Source organism: Takifugu rubripes, unplaced genomic scaffold, assembly GCF_901000725.2.
Source record: "Takifugu rubripes unplaced genomic scaffold, fTakRub1.2, whole genome shotgun sequence".
Taxonomy (NCBI): Eukaryota; Metazoa; Chordata; class Actinopteri; order Tetraodontiformes; family Tetraodontidae; genus Takifugu; species Takifugu rubripes.
Genome location: NW_021821626.1, coordinates 1 through 19,562, shown reverse-complemented (window position 1 = coordinate 19,562; position 19,562 = coordinate 1). Strand labels below are relative to the sequence as shown.

Below are 19,562 nucleotides of genomic sequence, written 5' to 3'. Positions count from 1 at the left end.
CCAATGTTCAGATCTTCAGGTGGGGGTCGGCTTTACCCCCCCCCCCCCCCCCACACACACACACACACACACTTGTGCGCTCACACACACCACACACCTCTTTTGTTGTTGCAGGTGAGGTTTAACTGTGGGGGTGGGAACCTGTGTGTGTGTGTGGGGGGGGGGCGTAGGAGGGGGTCAGGAATGTCCTTTGTTTGTGTGGAAGCAGGGGAGGGGGGACATTCTTCAGGACACAAAGAACAACCCATCAGTTGCTAATCAGCCTCTGATCAATAGATCACTTGTTGGGTCACAGACGCCGTTAAAACGGGAACTTTCAGAAGGAAACAGGAAAGAAAGGAGCGGGTTTGATGGTCCCGACCTCCAGCGAGACTGTGGCTCCCAGCTTAGCAGAGGACGCCTATTCACTCCTTCATCAGCAGGGACATGAATGAATGAATTTGTCCACATCCTCCTGTCCAGATGGGGGGGGGGGGGGGGGTCAAGCTGGATTTCAGAATAAAAGCAGTGAGGAAACTTTTCCTGTGTTCATGTTTCTTTGGTTTCCTGATTCAGGATAGTTTGTCTTTTAGTGATCGCCACATTTTTTTAAGGATTGGGTATTTTGCTTGTACATCCCAGCATAAGTTATTCTTTTTTAATGTCCTGCTGTAAGTGGTTCTTTATATCGTAGCTTGTATTTATTGAAATGTTCTCCCCCACGTTGTTTTAGGCGATTAAGCTCTAGATGAGTTTTCCTTGACTCTTATTTTGAAGGTCAAGCCGGATGTGTGATCCCGAGGTGGGTGCACTGAGGAGGAGGCGGGTTCGACACAGTCTGGGGAGTTCTGCGGTGGTCTTCCTGGCTGATTCAGGGGTCTGGGAGGCTCTGCAGGAGGTTCTCACAGTCTGACCGGAGGTAGCTGAGGAATGTCTGGAGCTCAGAGGAGGTTTTTGGATCTTCTGGTGCTGTTTCCTCTTTCAGTCTGCAGCATGTTGCAGCTCCAGCTGACTGTGCTGCTCGGTGAGTTTTTCTCCTCTTTCTCTTCAACACAACAAGACAATAATGACAATAGTGTTGGCTTCTTTTTCCTTCTTTAAGAGCACCGTTTGATCCAATTACAGCCTTTAATGACAATCGGATCAGTGTTCAGACCTTCAGCTTCCTCTGAACCGTCTGAGGTGATGAACAAACACCTCAAGAGAAAAAGGCTTTTGTGGAGCATTTCAGACATTATCAGCATAAATCAGTTGAGGAAAAGCTGCTTCTAGAAAGTTCTCTTCATTGATCAGAGCTTCAGCTGATCCGAGGGGGGTTGGATGAGATCTCCGAAGGTCCTCAGGCTCTTCTGCTCACATCAACCAGCTGCTTCTGCTCTCTTGATTAGACTCGTTATCAGACAGCCTCAGGCTCTGATCACCAGTTGTGGTCAGATCTGGGTCAGCAGGAACTTCACTATGTTCCACGGCTGATCTTGGTGTGGGTCCAGGTGTTTGCTGCTGTGGTTAAAGCTGCGTATAAAAGGAGTTTTACCATCTGTGTGGGATCTTTCTGACCCTTTCACAATAAAAGCCTCTGCTCTCAGCTCTACAGGCGCTCACCTGTGCCCAGGAGTTCGGGGCGCAGAGTCAGGTCGGTCTGCCGGAGTTCAACGATTTGTGCACGGAGGGTAGCTGTTACCCGGCAACAGGAGACCTTCTGATTGGCCGAGCGCACCAACTCTCATCGAGCTCCACCTGTGGACTGAACCGACCCGAACCGTTCTGCATCGTCAGCCATCTGCAGGTAAACGGACGCCTGGTTAGAACCACCGGGAAACCGCGGAGTTGACGCAGACCTGATCCATGTTCTTCGCCCTGTTTCCACCTCGCTTCCTCCAGATGGTGTCAGTTAAAAAGCCCAGATGAAAACATTGAACAGACTTTTTCCTGGTTTTGTCTGGTTTTGTCCTCAAATCAGAGTGAAAATGATTCTTTTCAGGCTCTTTTCCCAGTGGCGTTCAGGCGGAGCTGCTTTAAATGTCTTCCAGGTTCTCCTTTGTTAGGAGTGTGTGTGTTAGTCTGCAACGTTTCCTGCATAAATCACCTCCCTAAAAGGACACATGGAGCTCTGACAGAAGGAAGATGTTTGTCCAGATGTTTTTGTCCCCTTCAGTGTGAAACCCTTTCTGTAAATATTTGACAGAGACTTCCGGTTCTCCAACGCAAACATGGAAAATCAGCCCTTTGTTGACTCTCCGGGTCTCAGTCAGGTCACAACCAGGAGAAAAATGTTTAACCTGAAAGGATTAAAGGAACCATTCACCTAAATTCAACTGTTATCTCCAGTCTGAGGACGGAGTCAAGTTCCTGCCTCGACAGACGACCTTGAGAGGTCAAAACATCCGTGTAAAATGGAAGAAAATGGGAAAAAACGAAACCCTGAAATCCAGCGATGCCGTGTTACCTTTCAAGCGCCACATTTGTAGCATCAGTAGTCAATCTTATCTAGTTACCTGGTGTGTTCAGGAATGTTTCTCTCAGCGGGGAGCGTTTTCCTAATCAGGTGAAATGTCCCTTTATTTCTGAGGAGAGGGGGTTTCCCGCTCCGCCCGCTGTTCTGGCCCCAGCTGGGTTGGAAAACCACAGCTTTCTGTTTGACATTGGAAGAGAAGGAGGCAGATTTACTGAAGTGAACCTTTTTGGTCCGAAAATGTTCTCCGTGCACGCTGAGGGTGAGCAGAGAGGAATGTGAGGAATTCACCTCGGCTTTAACCCTTGACTTCCCTTTTGTGTCATTAACCAGGAGGAGAAAAAGTGCTTTGTGTGCGATTCCATGGAGCCCTACGAGGAACACACGGAGCAGGTGGGCAACCATCGCATCGAGAACGTCGTCACCACCTTCGCCAACAGGCTGAAGACCTGGTGGCAGTCGGAGAACGGTGAGGCCCAACGGACGTCCTGGGTGTTGAACCCCTGAGGGGTCCAGGTCCAGGTCACGGACGTCCTGGGTGTTGAACCCCTGAGAGGTCCAGGTCCAGGTCACGGACGTCCTGGGTGTTGAACCCCTGAGGGGTCCAGGTCCAGGTCACGGACGTCCTGGGTGTTGAACCCCTGAGAGGTCCAGGTCCAGGTCACGGACGTCCTGGGTGTTGAACCCCTGAGGGGTCCAGGTCCAGGTCACGGACGTCCTGGGTGTTGAACCCCTGAGGGGTCCAGGTCCAGGTCACGGACGTCCTGGGTGTTGAACCCCTGAGGGGTCCAGGTCCAGGTCAGGGTGGGAGCAGAATGAGTAGTTCTCCTGGACTTTCCTGGGAAGCTGAAGGCCTCTTTTAATCCATCTGTCCTGCCCCTTTAAACAACTGCGTCCTTGTCCTGGGAGCGCTGTGTGGGATTAATTAACTCGTCAGATGACCTTAATTTAATTAAAGAAGGACGTCTGATCAAAGGCACCTCTGAGACATTGGAGCATTTTTGCCATCTATGCAGCCAAAAATGCCCAAATTGGGGTCGGTTGGACTGGGTTTTTCATTTTTGAAGTCAGCAAAGCCAAAGTGTGTTTGTAGACTCGGTTACCATGGTAACGACTCGTCGTTAAAGCCACTTTCTCCTAAATGGCTGGAGAACAGGTCCCTTTGTGGTTTTTACCTCCTTTCTGTATAAGAAGTTCCAGAATTTATCTCCACGTCTGGGACATGGACAGCAAAGACAACAGTATCTTCATGGCAACAAGGACGCGTCTTTGTGCTTTTATAGGGGGGGGGGCAACTGCATTCTATGGTCTGTTTTATCTGATGTTCTGCTGCTTGCAGGCATGGAGAACGTTACCGTCCAGCTGAACCTGGAGGCCGAGTTTCACTTTACGCATCTGATCATGACCTTCAAGGTGAGCGCACGACCCCAGGATCCAGACCAGGATCAAACTGGGTCCATTTCTGAACCCAAGCGAGCTGCTCCGTGGAGAGTTCATGTGTATATTTTGAAGTAAGGGCCACATCTCCTGACCCTGGTTCTTCTCTTTCCTCAGACATTTCGACCCGCTGCCATGGTGATCGAGCGCTCATCTGATTTCGGGAAAACGTGGCAGACCTACCGCTACTTTGCCTACGACTGTGAGACATCCTTCCCGCATGTTACTCGGGGTCCGATGAAGAAGGTCGACGACGTCATCTGCGACTCCCGCTACTCGGACATCGAGCCGTCCACCGAAGGAGAGGTAGCGACGGAGGAAAGAGGAAATGATGTCACAGCACAGACGAGGGAAACGTTAACCAAAAATGTCTTTTAGGTGATCTTCAGAGTTCTGGACCCAGCCTTCCACATCGATGACCCCTACAGCCCCAGGATTCAGAGTAGGAGATCTTTTAGTCGTCTTCCGCTGCTCGCCTGATCGCCCCTTACTGCCTGTCTTTGTTCAGACATGTTGAAGATCACCAACCTGCGGGTCAAGTTCACCAAGCTGCACACGCTGGGCGACAACCTCCTGGACCCTCGCATAGAGATTAAGGAGAAATATTATTACTCCATCTACGACATGGTGGTCCGGGGCAACTGCTTCTGCTACGGACACGCCTCCGAGTGTGCCCCCATCGAGGGAGTGGGGCAGGCCAGGGAGGGCATGGTGAGTCCGTCCTGTTCAGCCCGAAGGTGCGTCGGTCGGAGTGGCCAGAGGCATCGGCAGTAATCATTGGGTGGCGCTCTTGGTGTCTGCAGGTCCATGGTCACTGCATGTGTAACCACAACACTAAAGGTCTGAACTGTGAGCTGTGCGAGGACTTCTACCACGATCTTCCCTGGAGACCAGCTGAGGGACGCAACACCAACGCCTGCAAGAGTGAGTCCGTTCTGCTTTCTGGTGGTGGTCCTGCCACCACCCGATGACCTCAGCCTCTGCTCCGCGTTGACCTCGTGTTTGTGTGCAGAGTGTAACTGCAACCAGCACTCGGACCGGTGCCACTTCGATATGGCTGCGTTTGTGGCCTCGGCAAACGTGAGCGGAGGGGTTTGTGACAACTGTCTTCATAACACGGCCGGGAGCAACTGTGAACAGTGCCAACCATTTTACTACCAACATCCAGAGAGGGACATCAGAGACCCCAACATCTGCGAGGGTGAGTCGGGACCACGGCCAGTTGAGCCTGTGGGAAGAGACAATGTGGGACGACCCAAAGAGTCTTGGTAACGAGGAACCATGAAAGAAGCTATAGCTTGGATAGCTAACCCTAACCCTGCTAATCTTACCTCTGCAGCCTGTGACTGTGACCCAGTGGGCTCTCTGTACGGGGGCATCTGTGACAGAATGACCGACGTGTGGGCCGGTCTCATTGCTGGTCAGTGCCGCTGCAAAGGGAACGTGGAGGGAGAGCGCTGTGACCGCTGCAGAGACGCTCATTACGGGCTCGGTGATGATCCAGAAGGCTGCAAAGGTGGGAAACAATAGGCAGCGAGGAGCCACACAACGAGCGTCATCACGTCACTAAGCATTTCTGTTGTGACTGTTGTCCAGCGTGTACCTGCAGCCCTCTGGGGACACTTCCTGGAGGAAATCCCTGTGACAAGGAGACAGGAAGCTGCTTCTGTAAACGTTTGGTGACTGGACGAAACTGTGACCAGTGTGTGGTAAGAAAATGTACAATACAAGGAGGCGGACGTGGGCTAGCTTTACTGTCTGAGCAGAGGAGCAAACCGAAACATAAACATGGTATTAAGGTGTGACGCTGAGGGCAGAGCGAGGCGCTGCGGAAAGCATATGTCAACGAAAGTCCCCACAAAGATGCAAGTCCAAACATGTGTGTTGGTTTATTACCTTTAAAGGGAACATGAAAGTCTAAACGACTTCCTGTTACGACTTTAATAGCTTCTTTACGAACAGAGAAGGACTTGATGACACATGTCTAACCCCTGATCTCTGGCTTTCAGGATGAGCACTGGGGTCTGAGTAACGACCTGAATGGCTGCCGACCATGTGACTGCGATCTGGGAGGCGCCATCAACAACCAGTGAGTTTTGGTTCAGTCAGTGTTGTCTGTAATTAACCAGGTTGGTAAAGACGCCCGGCTGATTACCTGGTGATTATGTTTCCTATGTGTCCCAAGCTGGTTTCCTTCTGCTTGTTCCCTAACCAGCATGTTGTTCTTCCACTTCCTGTCTTCCCACAGGTGTGATCAGGTGAGCGGTCAGTGCGTCTGCAGAGATCACATGTTCGGTCGGCGCTGCGATCAGGTGGAGTCTGGATTTTACTTCATCGGTCTGGATCACTACACCTACGAGGCCGAGGATGCCAAGTTTGGACCTGTAAGTCACCTTTCAACCTGTGACCTCTGACCTTTTGATAACTGAGGATCTCTGAGGAAGCTTTGAGCCAAACAGATGTGAACACAGTCCTCGAACCCTAACACCAGTGAATCAAACCTTTTCCATGCGTCACCTGATGGCGGCGCTCTTGTTTTCATTCCATCCCTGTAGGGAGTGACTGTCGTCCCAAGGCCCCACCCACACGACCGCGCTCCCACCTGGACAGGTGTCGGTCTGGTCAATGTCCCAGAGGGCGCCTTCCTGGAGTTCTCTGTGGACAACATTCCCTTTTCCATGGAGTACGACATCCTGATCCGCTACGAACCCCAGGTATGGCGCCCAAAGCAGCGTGTGGCCCCACCCATCAATACATCAGCAGAACCAAATGATGTTGTTCTGGCAGCTTCCCGACCAGTGGGAGGAGGTTCTGATGACGCTGATGAGACCTGGACCGATCAGAGCAGACAGCCGCTGCATAAACACGGTGCCCGATGACGACAACCAGATGATCTCGCTTCACCCCGGCTCAAGGTAGCGCTCGCCAACCACGATGTGCGGCCGTGTGTTTCTGCACGTTTGTTACGTTGTTTGTCCCGTCAGGTACGTGGTTCTTCCCAGACCCGTTTGCTTTGAGTCTGGTCTGAACTACACCGTCCGCCTCAGCCTGCCGCTGTACTCCGCCCTCAGCGACGTCCAGTCCCCGTACACACTCATCGACTCGGTAAGAAAAGTGGCTGGGGCCTGATAGCCAGCTCAGAAACACAGTGTTCAAGTTGCCCTCTGACCTCTGACCTCATTAACCTCTAAAAGGGTACTGTTACGGAGGAGTGACCAAAATAACGTGTCCTGGTGGGGGTGCGGCGATAACGAGTCATGTGACCTCCGATCCACAGATTGTGCTGATGCCTCACTGTAAGAATCTGGAGATTTTCAGCAGCTCCGAGGGAGGAGACGGGAACAGCGCCTGGGAAACCTTCCAGCGCTATCGCTGCCTGGAGAACAGTCAGAGCGTCGTCAAGGCGCCGGTGGCAGACGTCTGCAGGAACTACATCTTCAGCATCTCCGCCATGTTGCATCAGGGGGCCAAAGGTACAGCCGAGGGAATGCTAGTGAATAATTACTGAGCCTAATTAGCACAATGAACACTTACTTTACTCTGTGAGCTCTCGAGTGGCAGCTGTTTAATTCCTGACCCTTGACCTTTGAGGAAGAGCGCAGAGGAGGAATTCCCCTGAGGGTCAAATCGTCCTGGCCTCCTCTTCCCTCATGGCACCGGATTCATGCACGCAGATAAAAGAGTCTTTTAATCTCAGGACTGATAAGAGAGTAAAAATAGATAAATCCCCTGGAAAAGTCGCTCGTACACATATAGATTATATGATATAAAGACATAAATGATTGCAAAACATGGATTTATTTTATGTGAAACATCGAGACGTGAGGAGGACGGTAGAAGAGGCTCCTGGGGGGGGCAGATCTCAGCTTTGATGGATCTCTATGCTTTCTGTGGCAATAGTTTCCTTATTTTGTCTTCAGAAAAGGCTGCTTGGCTTTAAAGAGTTCCATAAATGTGCCTTTAGAAGCTCTCCCAGTACTTTCTCACTACCCTTTTATCCATTCAGCACCATGTGGATAATTATATTTCCTTTGGAAAAACAGTAAATGAATATCAACACTAACATTTACTCACTGGAGAAAATAGAAATTCTAGTTTGTACTGTAGCAATTTAAGCTCAGCTGCACTATTTCAACTAACTTTTGACTCCATTTCAAGGATGAATTTGTTTTACATCCCAGATTTCTGTTTTGAGAAGAACGGACGTCGTGTTCTCTCGTCACCTCATCGTGGTTAAAATAAACAGCCTGACTCTCTTCCTCTCTTCCGGTACAGTGGGAACAGGAATAATCTGGGCTCATTATTCCCACACAAGATGAGCAGGACATGATCCGCGTGTTGCGCCTGCAGAGATAGAGAAATAGTAACAGGATGTTGAGAAATAATTTCCTAATATGAGATCCACAGCTTCTGTGTTTAAACAGGCGCCCAGCCTTGCCCCCGCCATCCTTCTTTCAGCTATTGTTAATCTTGGAGTGATGACAGTGGTCTCCCTCTGATCCTCGACCTCCTGAACAAGACTCGACTGGTCTCCTGCTCCTCACATTCCCTCCAGACTCTTAAATCTGGTCTCGTCACTCCCTCCCTCGGGATCTGTCGGAGCATGTTGGCTGTTCTAACCGGTCTCCTCTGTCGGACTCCATTTCCCAGAATGCCAGTGTGACCCGCAGGGCTCGCTGAGCACCGTGTGTGAGCCCAGTGGGGGGCAGTGCCAGTGTCGTCCCAACGTGGTGGGAAGGAACTGCGACAGTTGTGCTCCGTCCACGTTCCAGTTCGGACCCAACGGCTGCAGAGGTCAGAACCTGGGCTGATCCGCTTGTACCACCTGGGGGGGGGGGGGTCCTCAGAGGTCTGACGTCATGTGCCTTGGTCTCATCTGCAGCATGTGACTGCGACCCTCAGGGCTCGCGGGATTCGTTCTGCGACCCGCTGGCGGGTCAGTGCGCCTGTGTGTCCGGGGCGTCCGGGCGGCAGTGTGAGCGCTGCCTGCCGGGCCACTGGGGCTTCCCCGCCTGCCGGCGCTGCTTCTGCAACGGCCACACGGACGAGTGTGAGGCCGCCACCGGCCGCTGCCTCCACTGCAGGGACCACAGCACTGGACACACCTGCGACAGGTGAGGCGTGGCTGCAGCTGCCGGTCGAACCTCTGAGTGGGACGCAAACCTCTCCCCGTATCTGTGCAGGTGCCTGGAGGGTTACTATGGCGACCCAGTCCTAGGGTCAGGTGACTACTGCCGCCCCTGCATGTGCCCCGATGGCCCCGGGAGCACGCGGCAGTTTGCCGGAAGTTGTTACCGCGGCGATCATTCTCAGCATGCTACCTGCGTCTGCAACACAGGATATAAAGGTGAAGGTTTGTCATATTTAGAAGGAACATTAAAAACCTGCATCATGGCGTAGCGCTCGTTTTATTCACTGAAGCAGCAGTTTGCTTTTAAAAGGGGATAAAAAGAGCAATAAAAGCAGTGGAAAAAGAGGAGATAATTACAGATGGAAGCTGAATCCAGCCTCAGGTCTTGGTTCTCCGAACAAATCCTGCGTTTCAGTGTTTGTCGCCCCGCTGGCGTCCACGGCCCCGCTGACGCGGCCCCGCGGACGCCAGCGGGCGTTTCATGCGAGGAGAATCAGCTCTGTGATTAGAGTGATGTGAACAGCAACAGGAATGTGATGCCACTCTGTTATTAGAGCAGGAAATAAGGTGTTTTCCAGCTGCCGACACGGATCACAAACTTTCTCCTCTGGTTCCATCCTCCAGCTCCGGCTGGGAATTATTCTCTTGACAAAAGTGAGCAGCTTATTACAGCCTTCGTTTTAGAGGAGGTCCTACAAAAGGTGGCTTCTTATTACTTAAAAGACAAAAACTACATTTAAGGATGTGGGTGGATTTTGTTTGTCAGTGAGTGAAACAGTTTTTTCTGTGATTTTTTTTGATTAATCTATTTGCTGATGACTGTTTTGATCATCGGAGAACATCGTTGCCGATCATTCACAGGCTTTTCCCACATTCACAGGTGCTCGCTGTGACGAGTGCTCACCTGGTTACTATGGAAACCCTGGAGCAGCAGGTGGGCAGTGTCAGCCCTGTCAGTGCAACAACAACATCGACATGTTGGACCCAGACTCATGTGACTCCCGGACCGGCGAGTGTTTGCTCTGCCAGCACCACAGCGAAGGCCCGGCCTGCCAGAGCTGCATGCTGGGTTACTATGGCAACGCCTCCCTGCAGGACTGTAGAAGTAAGAAGACCTGGTGATCAGATTAAAAGGACTGGTCCAGAAGACTAAAACGTTGGATGACAGACCAGATTTTTAAGTGTAATTGAGGCTAAACTCTGGTCATTTTGGGTAAATGTGTGGGTTTTGTTCACAGAGTGTGTTTGCAACCACCTGGGCAGTGAGCCTTCCACCTGTCCGTCACCCGACGACTGTCAGTGTGAGCGCAGCAGCGGTCAGTGCCACTGCCTGCCCAATGTGACCGGTCAGCACTGCAGCCAGTGCACAGCCAACACCTGGAACATGGCGAGCGGTGGCGGCTGCGAGCCGTGCAGCTGCCACCCCGATCATTCGTATGGGCCGTCCTGCAACGAGGCGAGTTCAACACTTCTGAATATTCAGCACACCTGACCTCACCTTCGGTGCTTCCACCTGGTGGCCAGGTCTCTACCTGACCACCAGGTGGCGGTGGCCTGGTTTTAAACCTTTTTCTCCGTACAAGACGCATGTCAATCAGGGTTTGAACAGTTTTAAGGCTGAATTATTCATCATTATTTGTGTTTGAAACGCGTACAATTGTCATCTACAGATCAGCGGTCAGTGTTCTTGTCGACCCGGCTTTGGGGGCAGGACGTGCAGCGAGTGTAGAGAATTGTTCTGGGGGAGCCCTGAGGTTGAGTGTCACGGTAAGTTCCCAACACTGGAACCACGTACCTGCAGCACGACAAAAACTCCGTGTTATCAGGCGTGTGCACAACCGACGGTGGAGCTTTGCTCTTATTTGGAAGAAGAATGGAAACCAAACATATATTTTCTTAGTTCGGGTCTCATGATGCAAAAACACCCTGATGTGGCTCAGCTGTTGCGTCGTGGGAACATTCCTCGCTGCAAAATACTGAAACTGATATTGGGTCCAGATGTTCTGTGGGGTTGAGAGCTGGAGCAGATATCCATCTGAACTTCTAACCATCCACAAAGAGGCTTTGTTAGTGTTAAAGGTCAGAGAATAGACCTGCTGAGAGACGACAGAGCGAGCGAGAGAGAGAAAACTGAAGAAAAGAGAGGAAGAGCATGAACCCTTCTGTCTGGTCGACTCTTCTGCGGGTTGAGAACTTTAAATCCAAACCAGATGTAAACCCCCCACCCACACACATATTTTACATTGAGTCAGACAGTTTGTCTCGGACTCTTCCTGCAAAATGTTTTCACAGTAAATGGAAGTTTAAACATTGTCGTCCAAACAGTGCGAGGTCGCCGGTAGTACTCCTGCCGTCCACTGGGTGGCAGTATTTGCCCTTTTATCGAGGTTGACTAACCCAGTTTAGATGATAGGTTAACGTCTGTCTTATAATCACCACATGGAATCATCACGCCTTCCCATCAGTTGTCATGGTTACACATCTGATTTTGAGCCTGTTTCTGTCTCAGCGTGTGACTGCGACCCCCAGGGGACCGCCGAGCCCCAATGCAACAAAGGCAGCGGTCAGTGCGTCTGTGTGGAAGGTGTTTCCGGGCCACGCTGTGACGTCTGTGCTCGTGGATACTCTGGAACCTTCCCCGACTGCCGCCGCTGCCACCAGTGCTTCGCCGAGTGGGACAACATCATTGGTCAGCTGACAAACCAGACGCACCGCCTCGTCAACAAGGTCAACTCCCTGAAAGTCAGCGGGGTCAGTGGACCGTACAAGAAGACCATTGAGAGCATGGAGAAGAGCGTTGCTGACATCAGGGGCATTCTGGACCAGAACCCTGCCTCACAACCCCTGACAGAGATCCAGGAGCTGCTGCAACAGGCCACGTAAGTTCAACCGGGTCTGTCGACATCATCTCGCTGTAGCACGTCTGTGATGGAAAAACTGTGGTAACTCGCTGGGCTTAACTGGTTTGTTGTTCAGTGACCTGATGGGAGCCCTGAGCCAGATGTTAAACCAGACCGAACAGACCGTGCTTCAGGTGGAGGAACTGGACTCAACAGCACGAACTAAACTGGACTCTGTCATTTCGGACACTCGGAAGCTGGAAGGGACCGTCCAGGAGCTGCTGGATCAGGTGGAGTTCATGAAGAACTCTGACATCAGAGGTGAGAATCACATCCGCTGCCCCCTGTGGGCTGGATCCATATCTGTCCCTGTACCGAGCAGCTACAGCTTCTCTCTGTTTCCAGGGGCGGCGGACAGCATCACAAAGTACTTCCTGCAGTCCCAGGCCGCTGACGCTCGTGCCAACGCCTCCACTGTCGACCCCGGCAGCCCCGTAGAAACCTCCAGCGACCTTCGGCAACTCACAGAGGACAGAATGAACCAGACTGGAGAGGAATTCCTGAGGAAACACGCCGAGCACGCTCAGAGGCTGGACGACCTGGCCGGAGAGCTGCAGACGCTGGACCTGTCAGAGACCAGTCACAAGGTTGGAGGCCCCAGATGTTCACGCACACAACCGTTAATGTTTATGGCCTCGTTATGACCGTTAATGTTTACGGCCTCGTTATGACCGTTAATGTTGATGGCCTCGTTATGACCGTTAATGTTGATGGCCTCGTTATGACCGTTAATCGTTTCTGAACAGCCTTTAAAGCATCACTTTGGGTCTGGCTCCTACAGGTCTGTGGCAGTCCATCCTCGGGCCAGGACTCTTGCTCGTCCTCTCCCTGTGGAGGTCTGGGCTGCGTGGACTCTGAAGGTCGGCCCAAGTGTGGAGGTGAAGGATGCGATGGTGTGGTGACAAAATCCAGCAGCAGCTTGAGGAAGGCTCAGGACGCGGAACAGGAGATACTCAATGCTATGGATGAAGTGGAGAAACTCTCCAAGATGGTGAGTCTCAAAGGTCTGAGCTGGTTCTGGCTTCTCCTGGCTCTGGTTCTCCTGATTAGATGTTTTCACCTGTGTCTCCAGGTGTCAGAGGCCAAAGTGAAAGCAGATGAGGCAAGGCAGAGTGCTCAGGACGTCCTGATGAAGACCAACAGAACCAAACAGAGAGTCGATCAAAGCAACGAGGAGCTGAGAACACTCATCAGGCAGATCAGAGACTTCCTCACACGTGGGTCCTCTTTGTCCCGGGGACCTTAGGAGCCTCAGCTGTTTATGATGAGTCCAAAACTAGGGTCAGCCCAGAAACGTTCCCGTTTGCTTCTTTCAGAGGATGCAGCGGACCTGGAGAGTGTCGAGTTGGTGGCTAACGAGGTTCTGGCCATGCAGATGCCGACAACTCCTGCTCAGCTGCAGAATCTGACCAATGAGATCCGACAGAAGGTGGGAGAACTGGGAGGAGTGGAGGCCATTTTACAGCAGAGCGCCGATGACATCCAGAGGGCAGAGACCCTGCTGGACCATGCACGACGAGCCAGGTGGGGGCTTCCGCTGGTCCAAACCAGAGCATTTCCTTATGACCCAAATGAATACGGTACCAGGAAGTTTACATGACTTCTGTGATCACCAGTGAGGAGGCAGCAAGTGTGAAAGACTCAGCGGAGAAAGTGAAGGAGGCGCTCCAGGAAGCTCGAAAGGCTCAGACGGCGGCCAGCAGCGCCATCCAGCAGGCTTCTGCGGACATCCAGAGCACCAACAACCTGCTGTCCTCCGTCAGTACCGGCAGGCGGTCCAAACGTTCCAAACAGTGGTCGGAACCTGGGTTCATCTTCTCGCCTGTGTCGCGTTCAGGTGGAGTCGGAGACGGCAGACGCGGAGCTGCAGCTGAACAACGCGACGCAGCGGCTGCAGCAGCTGGAGCAGGATGTGATGCAGCTGAAGGACAAAGCTCAGAACGTCTCGCAGAGCACCGAGCAGACCGGCCGGGACGCCGCCAGCATCAGAAAGGTCGCCGAGGAGGTCAAGAAGGTCAGTCCACGCGTGGAGGACGTCAGTAGGTGCGCTCCAAAGCGTTGTGAATCGAGACGACTTGTGTGTCTTTAGGAGCTGGACGCTGAAATAAGGGATAAATACGCCACCGTGGAGCAGCTGATTGGTACCAAGGCGGTGGGCGTGGCCGAGGCCAAGCAACGGGCACAGCTGCTGCAACAGGAAGCTAAAGACCTGCTGCTGAAGGCCAGCGAGAAACTTCAGCGGCTAAAAGGTGACGAAGACGAAACGGCTGATCGCAGCTCCGCATCAGACTAAATTAAATTTCTGTTTTTCAGATTTAGAAAAGTCTTACGAAGACAATCAGAGGACCCTGGAGATGAAGGCGGAGCAGCTGGTGGAGCTGGAGGCTGCAGTGAGAGGGCTGCTGACAGAGATCAGCCAGAAAGTCACCGTCTACAGCACCTGTGTGTTCTAGAGTCCACAACCTGCACCCCCCGCTCTGGGTCGGGTCCTGGACCGCCTCCCAAAGACCAGAACTTTCACAAAATGAGCGTCAGTGTTTGGATTTCAAGATCGAGTCCTCAAAAATAAAAACAAAGGTTGAGTTTTATTTAAGCCACTTAGAGGCTTCTGTTCCTTCTAAATGAGCACAGGGACGACTGATTCCCCCTGAACGCATCACCAGCTTTAATGGCTCTGCTGCATTTACAGACACGGATCCAACGAGGGGCTGGAGTCGTAGCAAAAATATGAAAAGCTTTTAGATTTTATTCAGGAAACCTTTTATAAACCAAATTCAGCAGCTTCAAAAGTTTAAATTTGAGTTTAGGATCAATCGAATGTGTGAATGTAACAGATTGAACACAACTGACTCACGCGACACCACGTTTGTCGGTATAAAATGAATGTTTAAACCACATGACTGCATTTTTTTATTTCTACAAACTTAACACCAAATTATTTTTAATAAAATTCTCCAATCAAAACCACAGTGGTCGAGTCTCTAATTCAGAACTTTCGCTTGAACTCAACTTCCCGCTTGTATTTGTGATGCAAAGAATCATAACACACACTATCACACACATGCATAGTGTATACAAGTTTATTATTTTGTTAGTTGTGTTATTTGTACTGATATAAAAAAGATATTTTAAAAAGTCACATTTTTAATCAGCATGTGAAATCTTTTTCCCATCAGCGTCGAAATGAGACCTGCTGCTGAAATGAGAAATCTACACAAGTAAACAGTGATCAGAGATGCTAACCTGTTAGCAGCATCATCTTCATCAGAAAAGGGAAATTCAACAATCAAATCGTTGGAAATGAGAGCATCTGAAATAAAGCGAAGCTTTGTGCAGGAGGACGACTACCTGGACGAGTTGGGTCAGCAAAGCTCCTCACAAGCTGCTTGTTAAGGTGTTTACTCAAAGGTCACGTGACATTTCACTGTTATCTCGTAGATATTGTTTTGTTACCTTTAACTTTTCAGAAATGAACTGAGAATAAAATACGTCTAAAGGCTGATTACTTGTGGGTAAATGTAAATTCCAATAACATGAGTAACATGATTGTCGTATTAACTGTTTAAGGGTTAATTAGTCAAAGCTAGGGTAAACGAAGGGTCAGTTTCAGCAGATCATCGGGTGGTTAAAGTTCTGCTGAAGGTCACCAGAGGTGAGTGGACGGGCAGAAGAACAATAATGGACCCTCATTCTAGCTGTTCACTGTGAAGCCTCAGCTGCAGGTTTCTCCTCGTCCGGAGTGTCGCGACCTTTTCGGAACGCTCTCTGTATCACCTTTGCTGCCCTCTCCTCCCGTCTCCTCCTCAGAGTGCTGCTGATGGGCTCCCCCAGCACCTGGAAGGGTCACGAGCATAGGCTAAATACATCATCTGAGAAGATCCTCCTCCATTCTGACAGCATCAATCACAGCACAGCATCGTAACTAAACTATCATTCAAAATCAAAATTCATAAAACAAAGAACCTCTTTGGCCTTGAGCTGCTTCTGCATTCTTGTTTTAAGGGATTCAACCTCCTCTGGATCATCCAGGACCTGGACACACACACACACACACACACACACACAGCGTTAGCGTTAGCGGTGGCTGCAGGACTGACAGCGTGAGACCGGGCGGTGGCGTTGCCTGTTTGGCGAGTGACAGCAGGACGTCCGTGCAGTGAACTTTGTCTCCGGGATACAGAGGCAGATCCATGTGAGCCAGTCTGCTGGTGTTTGGGTGGGGAATCCCCAGAGGATCCTGCAGGCTGTCGCTGAAGTCGCACAGTTTGCTGACACACAAAACACACAAAAGGAACGTCAGTCACCTTCGATGTCTCTGAATACCACAGAAGAAGCTGACGTCACACGTTCACACACTCAGCATCACTGGCTCGTTTCCTGTATTCATGTCCCAGAGCTTTAGGAAGGGTCACACTGAAGTCCACCGTCTTCTTTGTGTCTTCTTATCTTCTCTCTACTCTTTTTTCTCTCTTTTTCTGGTGTTCTCACACATTGTCGGACTTCCAGTTGGACCTCTGAACTCTGCTGTCTCATCCCCTTCAGCCAGTACCATAAGGACCAGACTGGACCTGGTCCAGCTAACTTCAACCAGGTCAGCCTCCAGATGATTTATCATCAGAGGCCTGATAAAGAGTCCATACGTTCAGAACCGCGCTGTCAGCCCGTTACTGTTGCAGCCTGCTGCTGTCTGAATGGTCTTCTGATTCTGATTCCAACTACAGCTAAAATGTCACAATCCTGTGTTTTCTGCCTGTTTTGTTGTTGCCATTTGTTTCCACAAGGGGGTGATTGACCTGTTTTCCCAGCATGCACTGGCTGCTGCATCAGCTGCAGCTGATCAGTTTGATTGGGAGTCTTTTTTAGCAGCTGGCACCAGCCGATCAGAGCACGCCGCCGGTAACTGAGCGGCCCCAGACTTTAGTGCTCTTCCCATTGGGTCACGCTTGCGTCTTTTCTTCTTCTGCGGTCTCCACGTTCCCTCCAGTGAAGAGCACCGTTTCCTTTTGGGTTTCACGATTCACCATTGCACGTTTTTGGGTCTCACTCACTTTGTAAATACTGTAAATAAACACTTCACTTGGAGATTTCATGCCCTCATCCTCCAAACATTAACTCACCTGTAAGGGATAAGATCTGTGCCATCAGGGTCAAACCGCTTCCAGGTGTTGCAAAACCTCTGTAGGTCGATGTCAGACAGGCCCTCGGTATCCTCGGAGTTTATGATCTCCAAGGCAACAGCGATGTACAGTTGGATGAGGAGCAGGAAGGTCAGGAGGAGGTAAGTGCTAAAGAATGCGATACCCAGTGTCGGGCTACTGCAGTCTCCAATGACGTCACTTCCTGGGTGCTCTGCAAAGGGGTCGCAGGATGGCGGTCCGCTCATGATTGGGAGCAGCAGGCCGTCCCACGCCGTTGTGGTGCTGCTCATGAACATGCAGATGAAGCTGCTGCAGAACGTCTCGAAGTTGAAAAAGTCATCGATCGTAAATTCCTCCTTCACGTAGGCGAAGTTGAACATGCCAATCAACGAGTAGACGACCATAGTGACGAAGAGAACGAAAGCGATGTTGAAAAGGGCCGGAAGGGACTTCCCGAAGGCCAACAGCAGCTTTCGGATTCTCCTGGTCCAGGGGATGAAGTGGAGGACACGAGTGATCCGAAACAAGCGCAGAAGCAGGAATATAGTTGGTGAAATAAAGTAAGCGTAGAAGAAATCAAACATGAAAATTGCTGAAAGGGAAAGAAAGGACAAGTTTAGAGTAAAATCGTGTTGTTGGCCCTTCCGTCTGTCCTAATTACCCCAATGGCTGCTACCTGTGTCTGACTGGCTCCGCCCCCTTTCTCATCTTTGGTAACCAGGTAAACACACACTTGACACTGAATATTATTACAGATTATTTCTCCACTATCTGCATAAGCTCATATTCCAAAAGTCCTGTATTTTTGGAGGATTTTAAAATTCTGGCCAAGCCACTAAAATGTGCCTGAAACAATCGCGAAACATCAGCCGAGACCCCGACATGAAAAACTTGCCAATGATTTGGACGAGGAGGACGATAAAGTCGATGATGTTCCAGCCGTCCTTGAAGTAGTGCTGCCTGAGTGCAACGATCTTCAAGATGCACTCTATCAGGAAGATGAGGACGTAGATGAAGTGAAGCCAGTGGAGGACTATCTCCAGCCCCAATGTCAGATCCATCGATTCCACCATCAGAAGAACAACGCTCAGGCAGATCAGAGCCACCATTACGACTTCATAGATGGGACTGTTCACCAGGTCAAAGACACAGGCCTGGCACTTGTTCTGGGGACACAGGGAGGGCAGCAGGGATGAACGCTAACCCCAACCCGACTTATTCTGAACCTGGGTGACTTGCTCTGGACCCACCTGGGGTCGAGGCACAGCTCTCTGAGGACTCTTGGGGAACAGTTTCATCCAGGTCTTTGAATATGTCTGCTGATGCTTTGTCATGAAAATATGTTCATCTCCAGGGTAAAAGCACAAAGGAAGAAATGTGAATACCAGGACAGGAAGTATGGGGACGGCAAAAGATCAAAACAGGAGAGGGTAAATGAGATCAAAGCAAATTAATGTGGAAGCCAAGAGGAAAAGAAACTCATCTTTCTCTGAAGGGCACTGAGGATGACTTTGATGAAGAAGTTTAGGGTGAAGAAGACATTGATTATGAAGAAGACAAAGTATAGCCATTTGTATGGATCATATTCATAGACTGGCTGGGACTCCACCTACACACACACACACACACACACACACACACACACACACACACACAGTGGGACACTGTAATCCTAGTGTTTACTATTCTTCACTACTCTTGTTAGCTTGAATATCCTCATTATAACAGCAGTTATAACCAGTCCAGTGCTCCCAGTAATGGTTGCTGGACTCCAGTTTACTCACGAATCTGGAGTCCACAGCTGCATACATGATGTCAAGCCAGCTTTTTGAAAAGCCCTAACAGAGACACAGAGGGAATGTTTTCGTCAGTAACGGTGGAGGCGACTTCTAGACTCCAGACGAGCGGTGGAAGAGCACCAGGCCTGCAGGGGGCGCTGTCCTTCCAGATCAAGTTAAATAAAATACGCTGCTGGTTAAATGTGATCTAAAATCTCGTTAGTAATTAAAGCGGTGAAACAGTCAGAATCGTCCCAGACCTGCTAACACATGCGCTAAATAACACTGACCATGACGAACAGGGACAGGTAACCCATCAGCACGCTGTCGAAGGTGAAGGGCGAGTTCTTCCAGGTGACCTCAGTGTAGTTGCTGAAAATCAGAGCGTAACACTCTGACTTGGTCTGAACCTCCTCAGATAAAAACATCTCCTGCGAAGTCTCGTTGAGGCAGTAGTAAAACTTCCCTGCAAACATATTGACCCCCACAACGCTGAAGACCAACCACACCAGCAGGATGACCAGGAGCCCCCCAAACATGGCTGGGATGAGCTGGAACAGAGTTCCCAGCACCAGCTGTGGGGGGGGGGGAGAGAGAGGGAGGTGGGGGGAGAGAGAGGGAGGTGGGGGAGAGGGAAGGAGAGAGGGGGAGGGAGGGAGAGAGAGGGAGGGAGGTGGGGGGAGAGGGAGGGAGAGAGGGGGAGGGAGGGAGAGAGAGGGAGGGAGGTGGGGGGGGGGGGAGAGGCGA

At 50.8% G+C, this 19,562-nt stretch overlaps 2 protein-coding genes and 1 long non-coding RNA gene across 3 annotated transcripts; 1 reads left to right on the top strand and 2 right to left on the bottom strand.

Annotated features, from left to right (window-relative positions):
• The first annotated feature begins 756 nt into the window (after positions 1-756).
• On the top strand, positions 757-14,863 carry lamb1a (laminin, beta 1a). Its single transcript, XM_003967773.3, has 33 exons — positions 757-1,003; positions 1,566-1,765; positions 2,765-2,900; positions 3,771-3,844; positions 3,986-4,174; positions 4,247-4,310; positions 4,377-4,579; positions 4,672-4,792; positions 4,881-5,069; positions 5,208-5,384; positions 5,465-5,577; positions 5,878-5,957; positions 6,117-6,252; positions 6,424-6,582; positions 6,656-6,783; positions 6,853-6,973; positions 7,146-7,341; positions 8,519-8,662; positions 8,751-8,982; positions 9,052-9,215; positions 9,880-10,104; positions 10,238-10,455; positions 10,670-10,766; positions 11,509-11,878; positions 11,976-12,160; positions 12,245-12,486; positions 12,681-12,890; positions 12,972-13,116; positions 13,216-13,423; positions 13,516-13,657; positions 13,737-13,913; positions 13,989-14,148; positions 14,213-14,863. The coding sequence occupies exons 1-33, from the start codon at positions 910-912 to the stop codon at positions 14,350-14,352; spliced, it is 5,439 nt and encodes a 1,812-aa protein (XP_003967822.2). The 5' UTR covers positions 757-909; the 3' UTR covers positions 14,353-14,863.
• On the bottom strand, positions 879-1,247 carry LOC115248251 (uncharacterized). Its single transcript, XR_003887188.1, has 2 exons — positions 1,136-1,247; positions 879-1,024 (listed from the first exon to the last, which is right to left on the bottom strand). It is a non-coding gene; the product is annotated as an uncharacterized lncRNA (long non-coding RNA).
• Positions 14,864-14,963: 100 nt separating the features above from the next.
• LOC115248252 (sodium channel protein type 4 subunit alpha B-like) lies at positions 14,964-19,396 on the bottom strand (the record flags this gene model as incomplete). Its single annotated transcript, XM_029831848.1, has 9 exons — positions 14,964-15,733; positions 15,863-15,931; positions 16,023-16,167; positions 17,017-17,629; positions 17,933-18,203; positions 18,288-18,392; positions 18,521-18,646; positions 18,822-18,875; positions 19,106-19,396. Coding segments are annotated over 9 exons (1,809 nt in total), but the record flags the coding sequence as incomplete, so codon positions are not given.
• Positions 19,397-19,562: the final 166 nt, after the last annotated feature.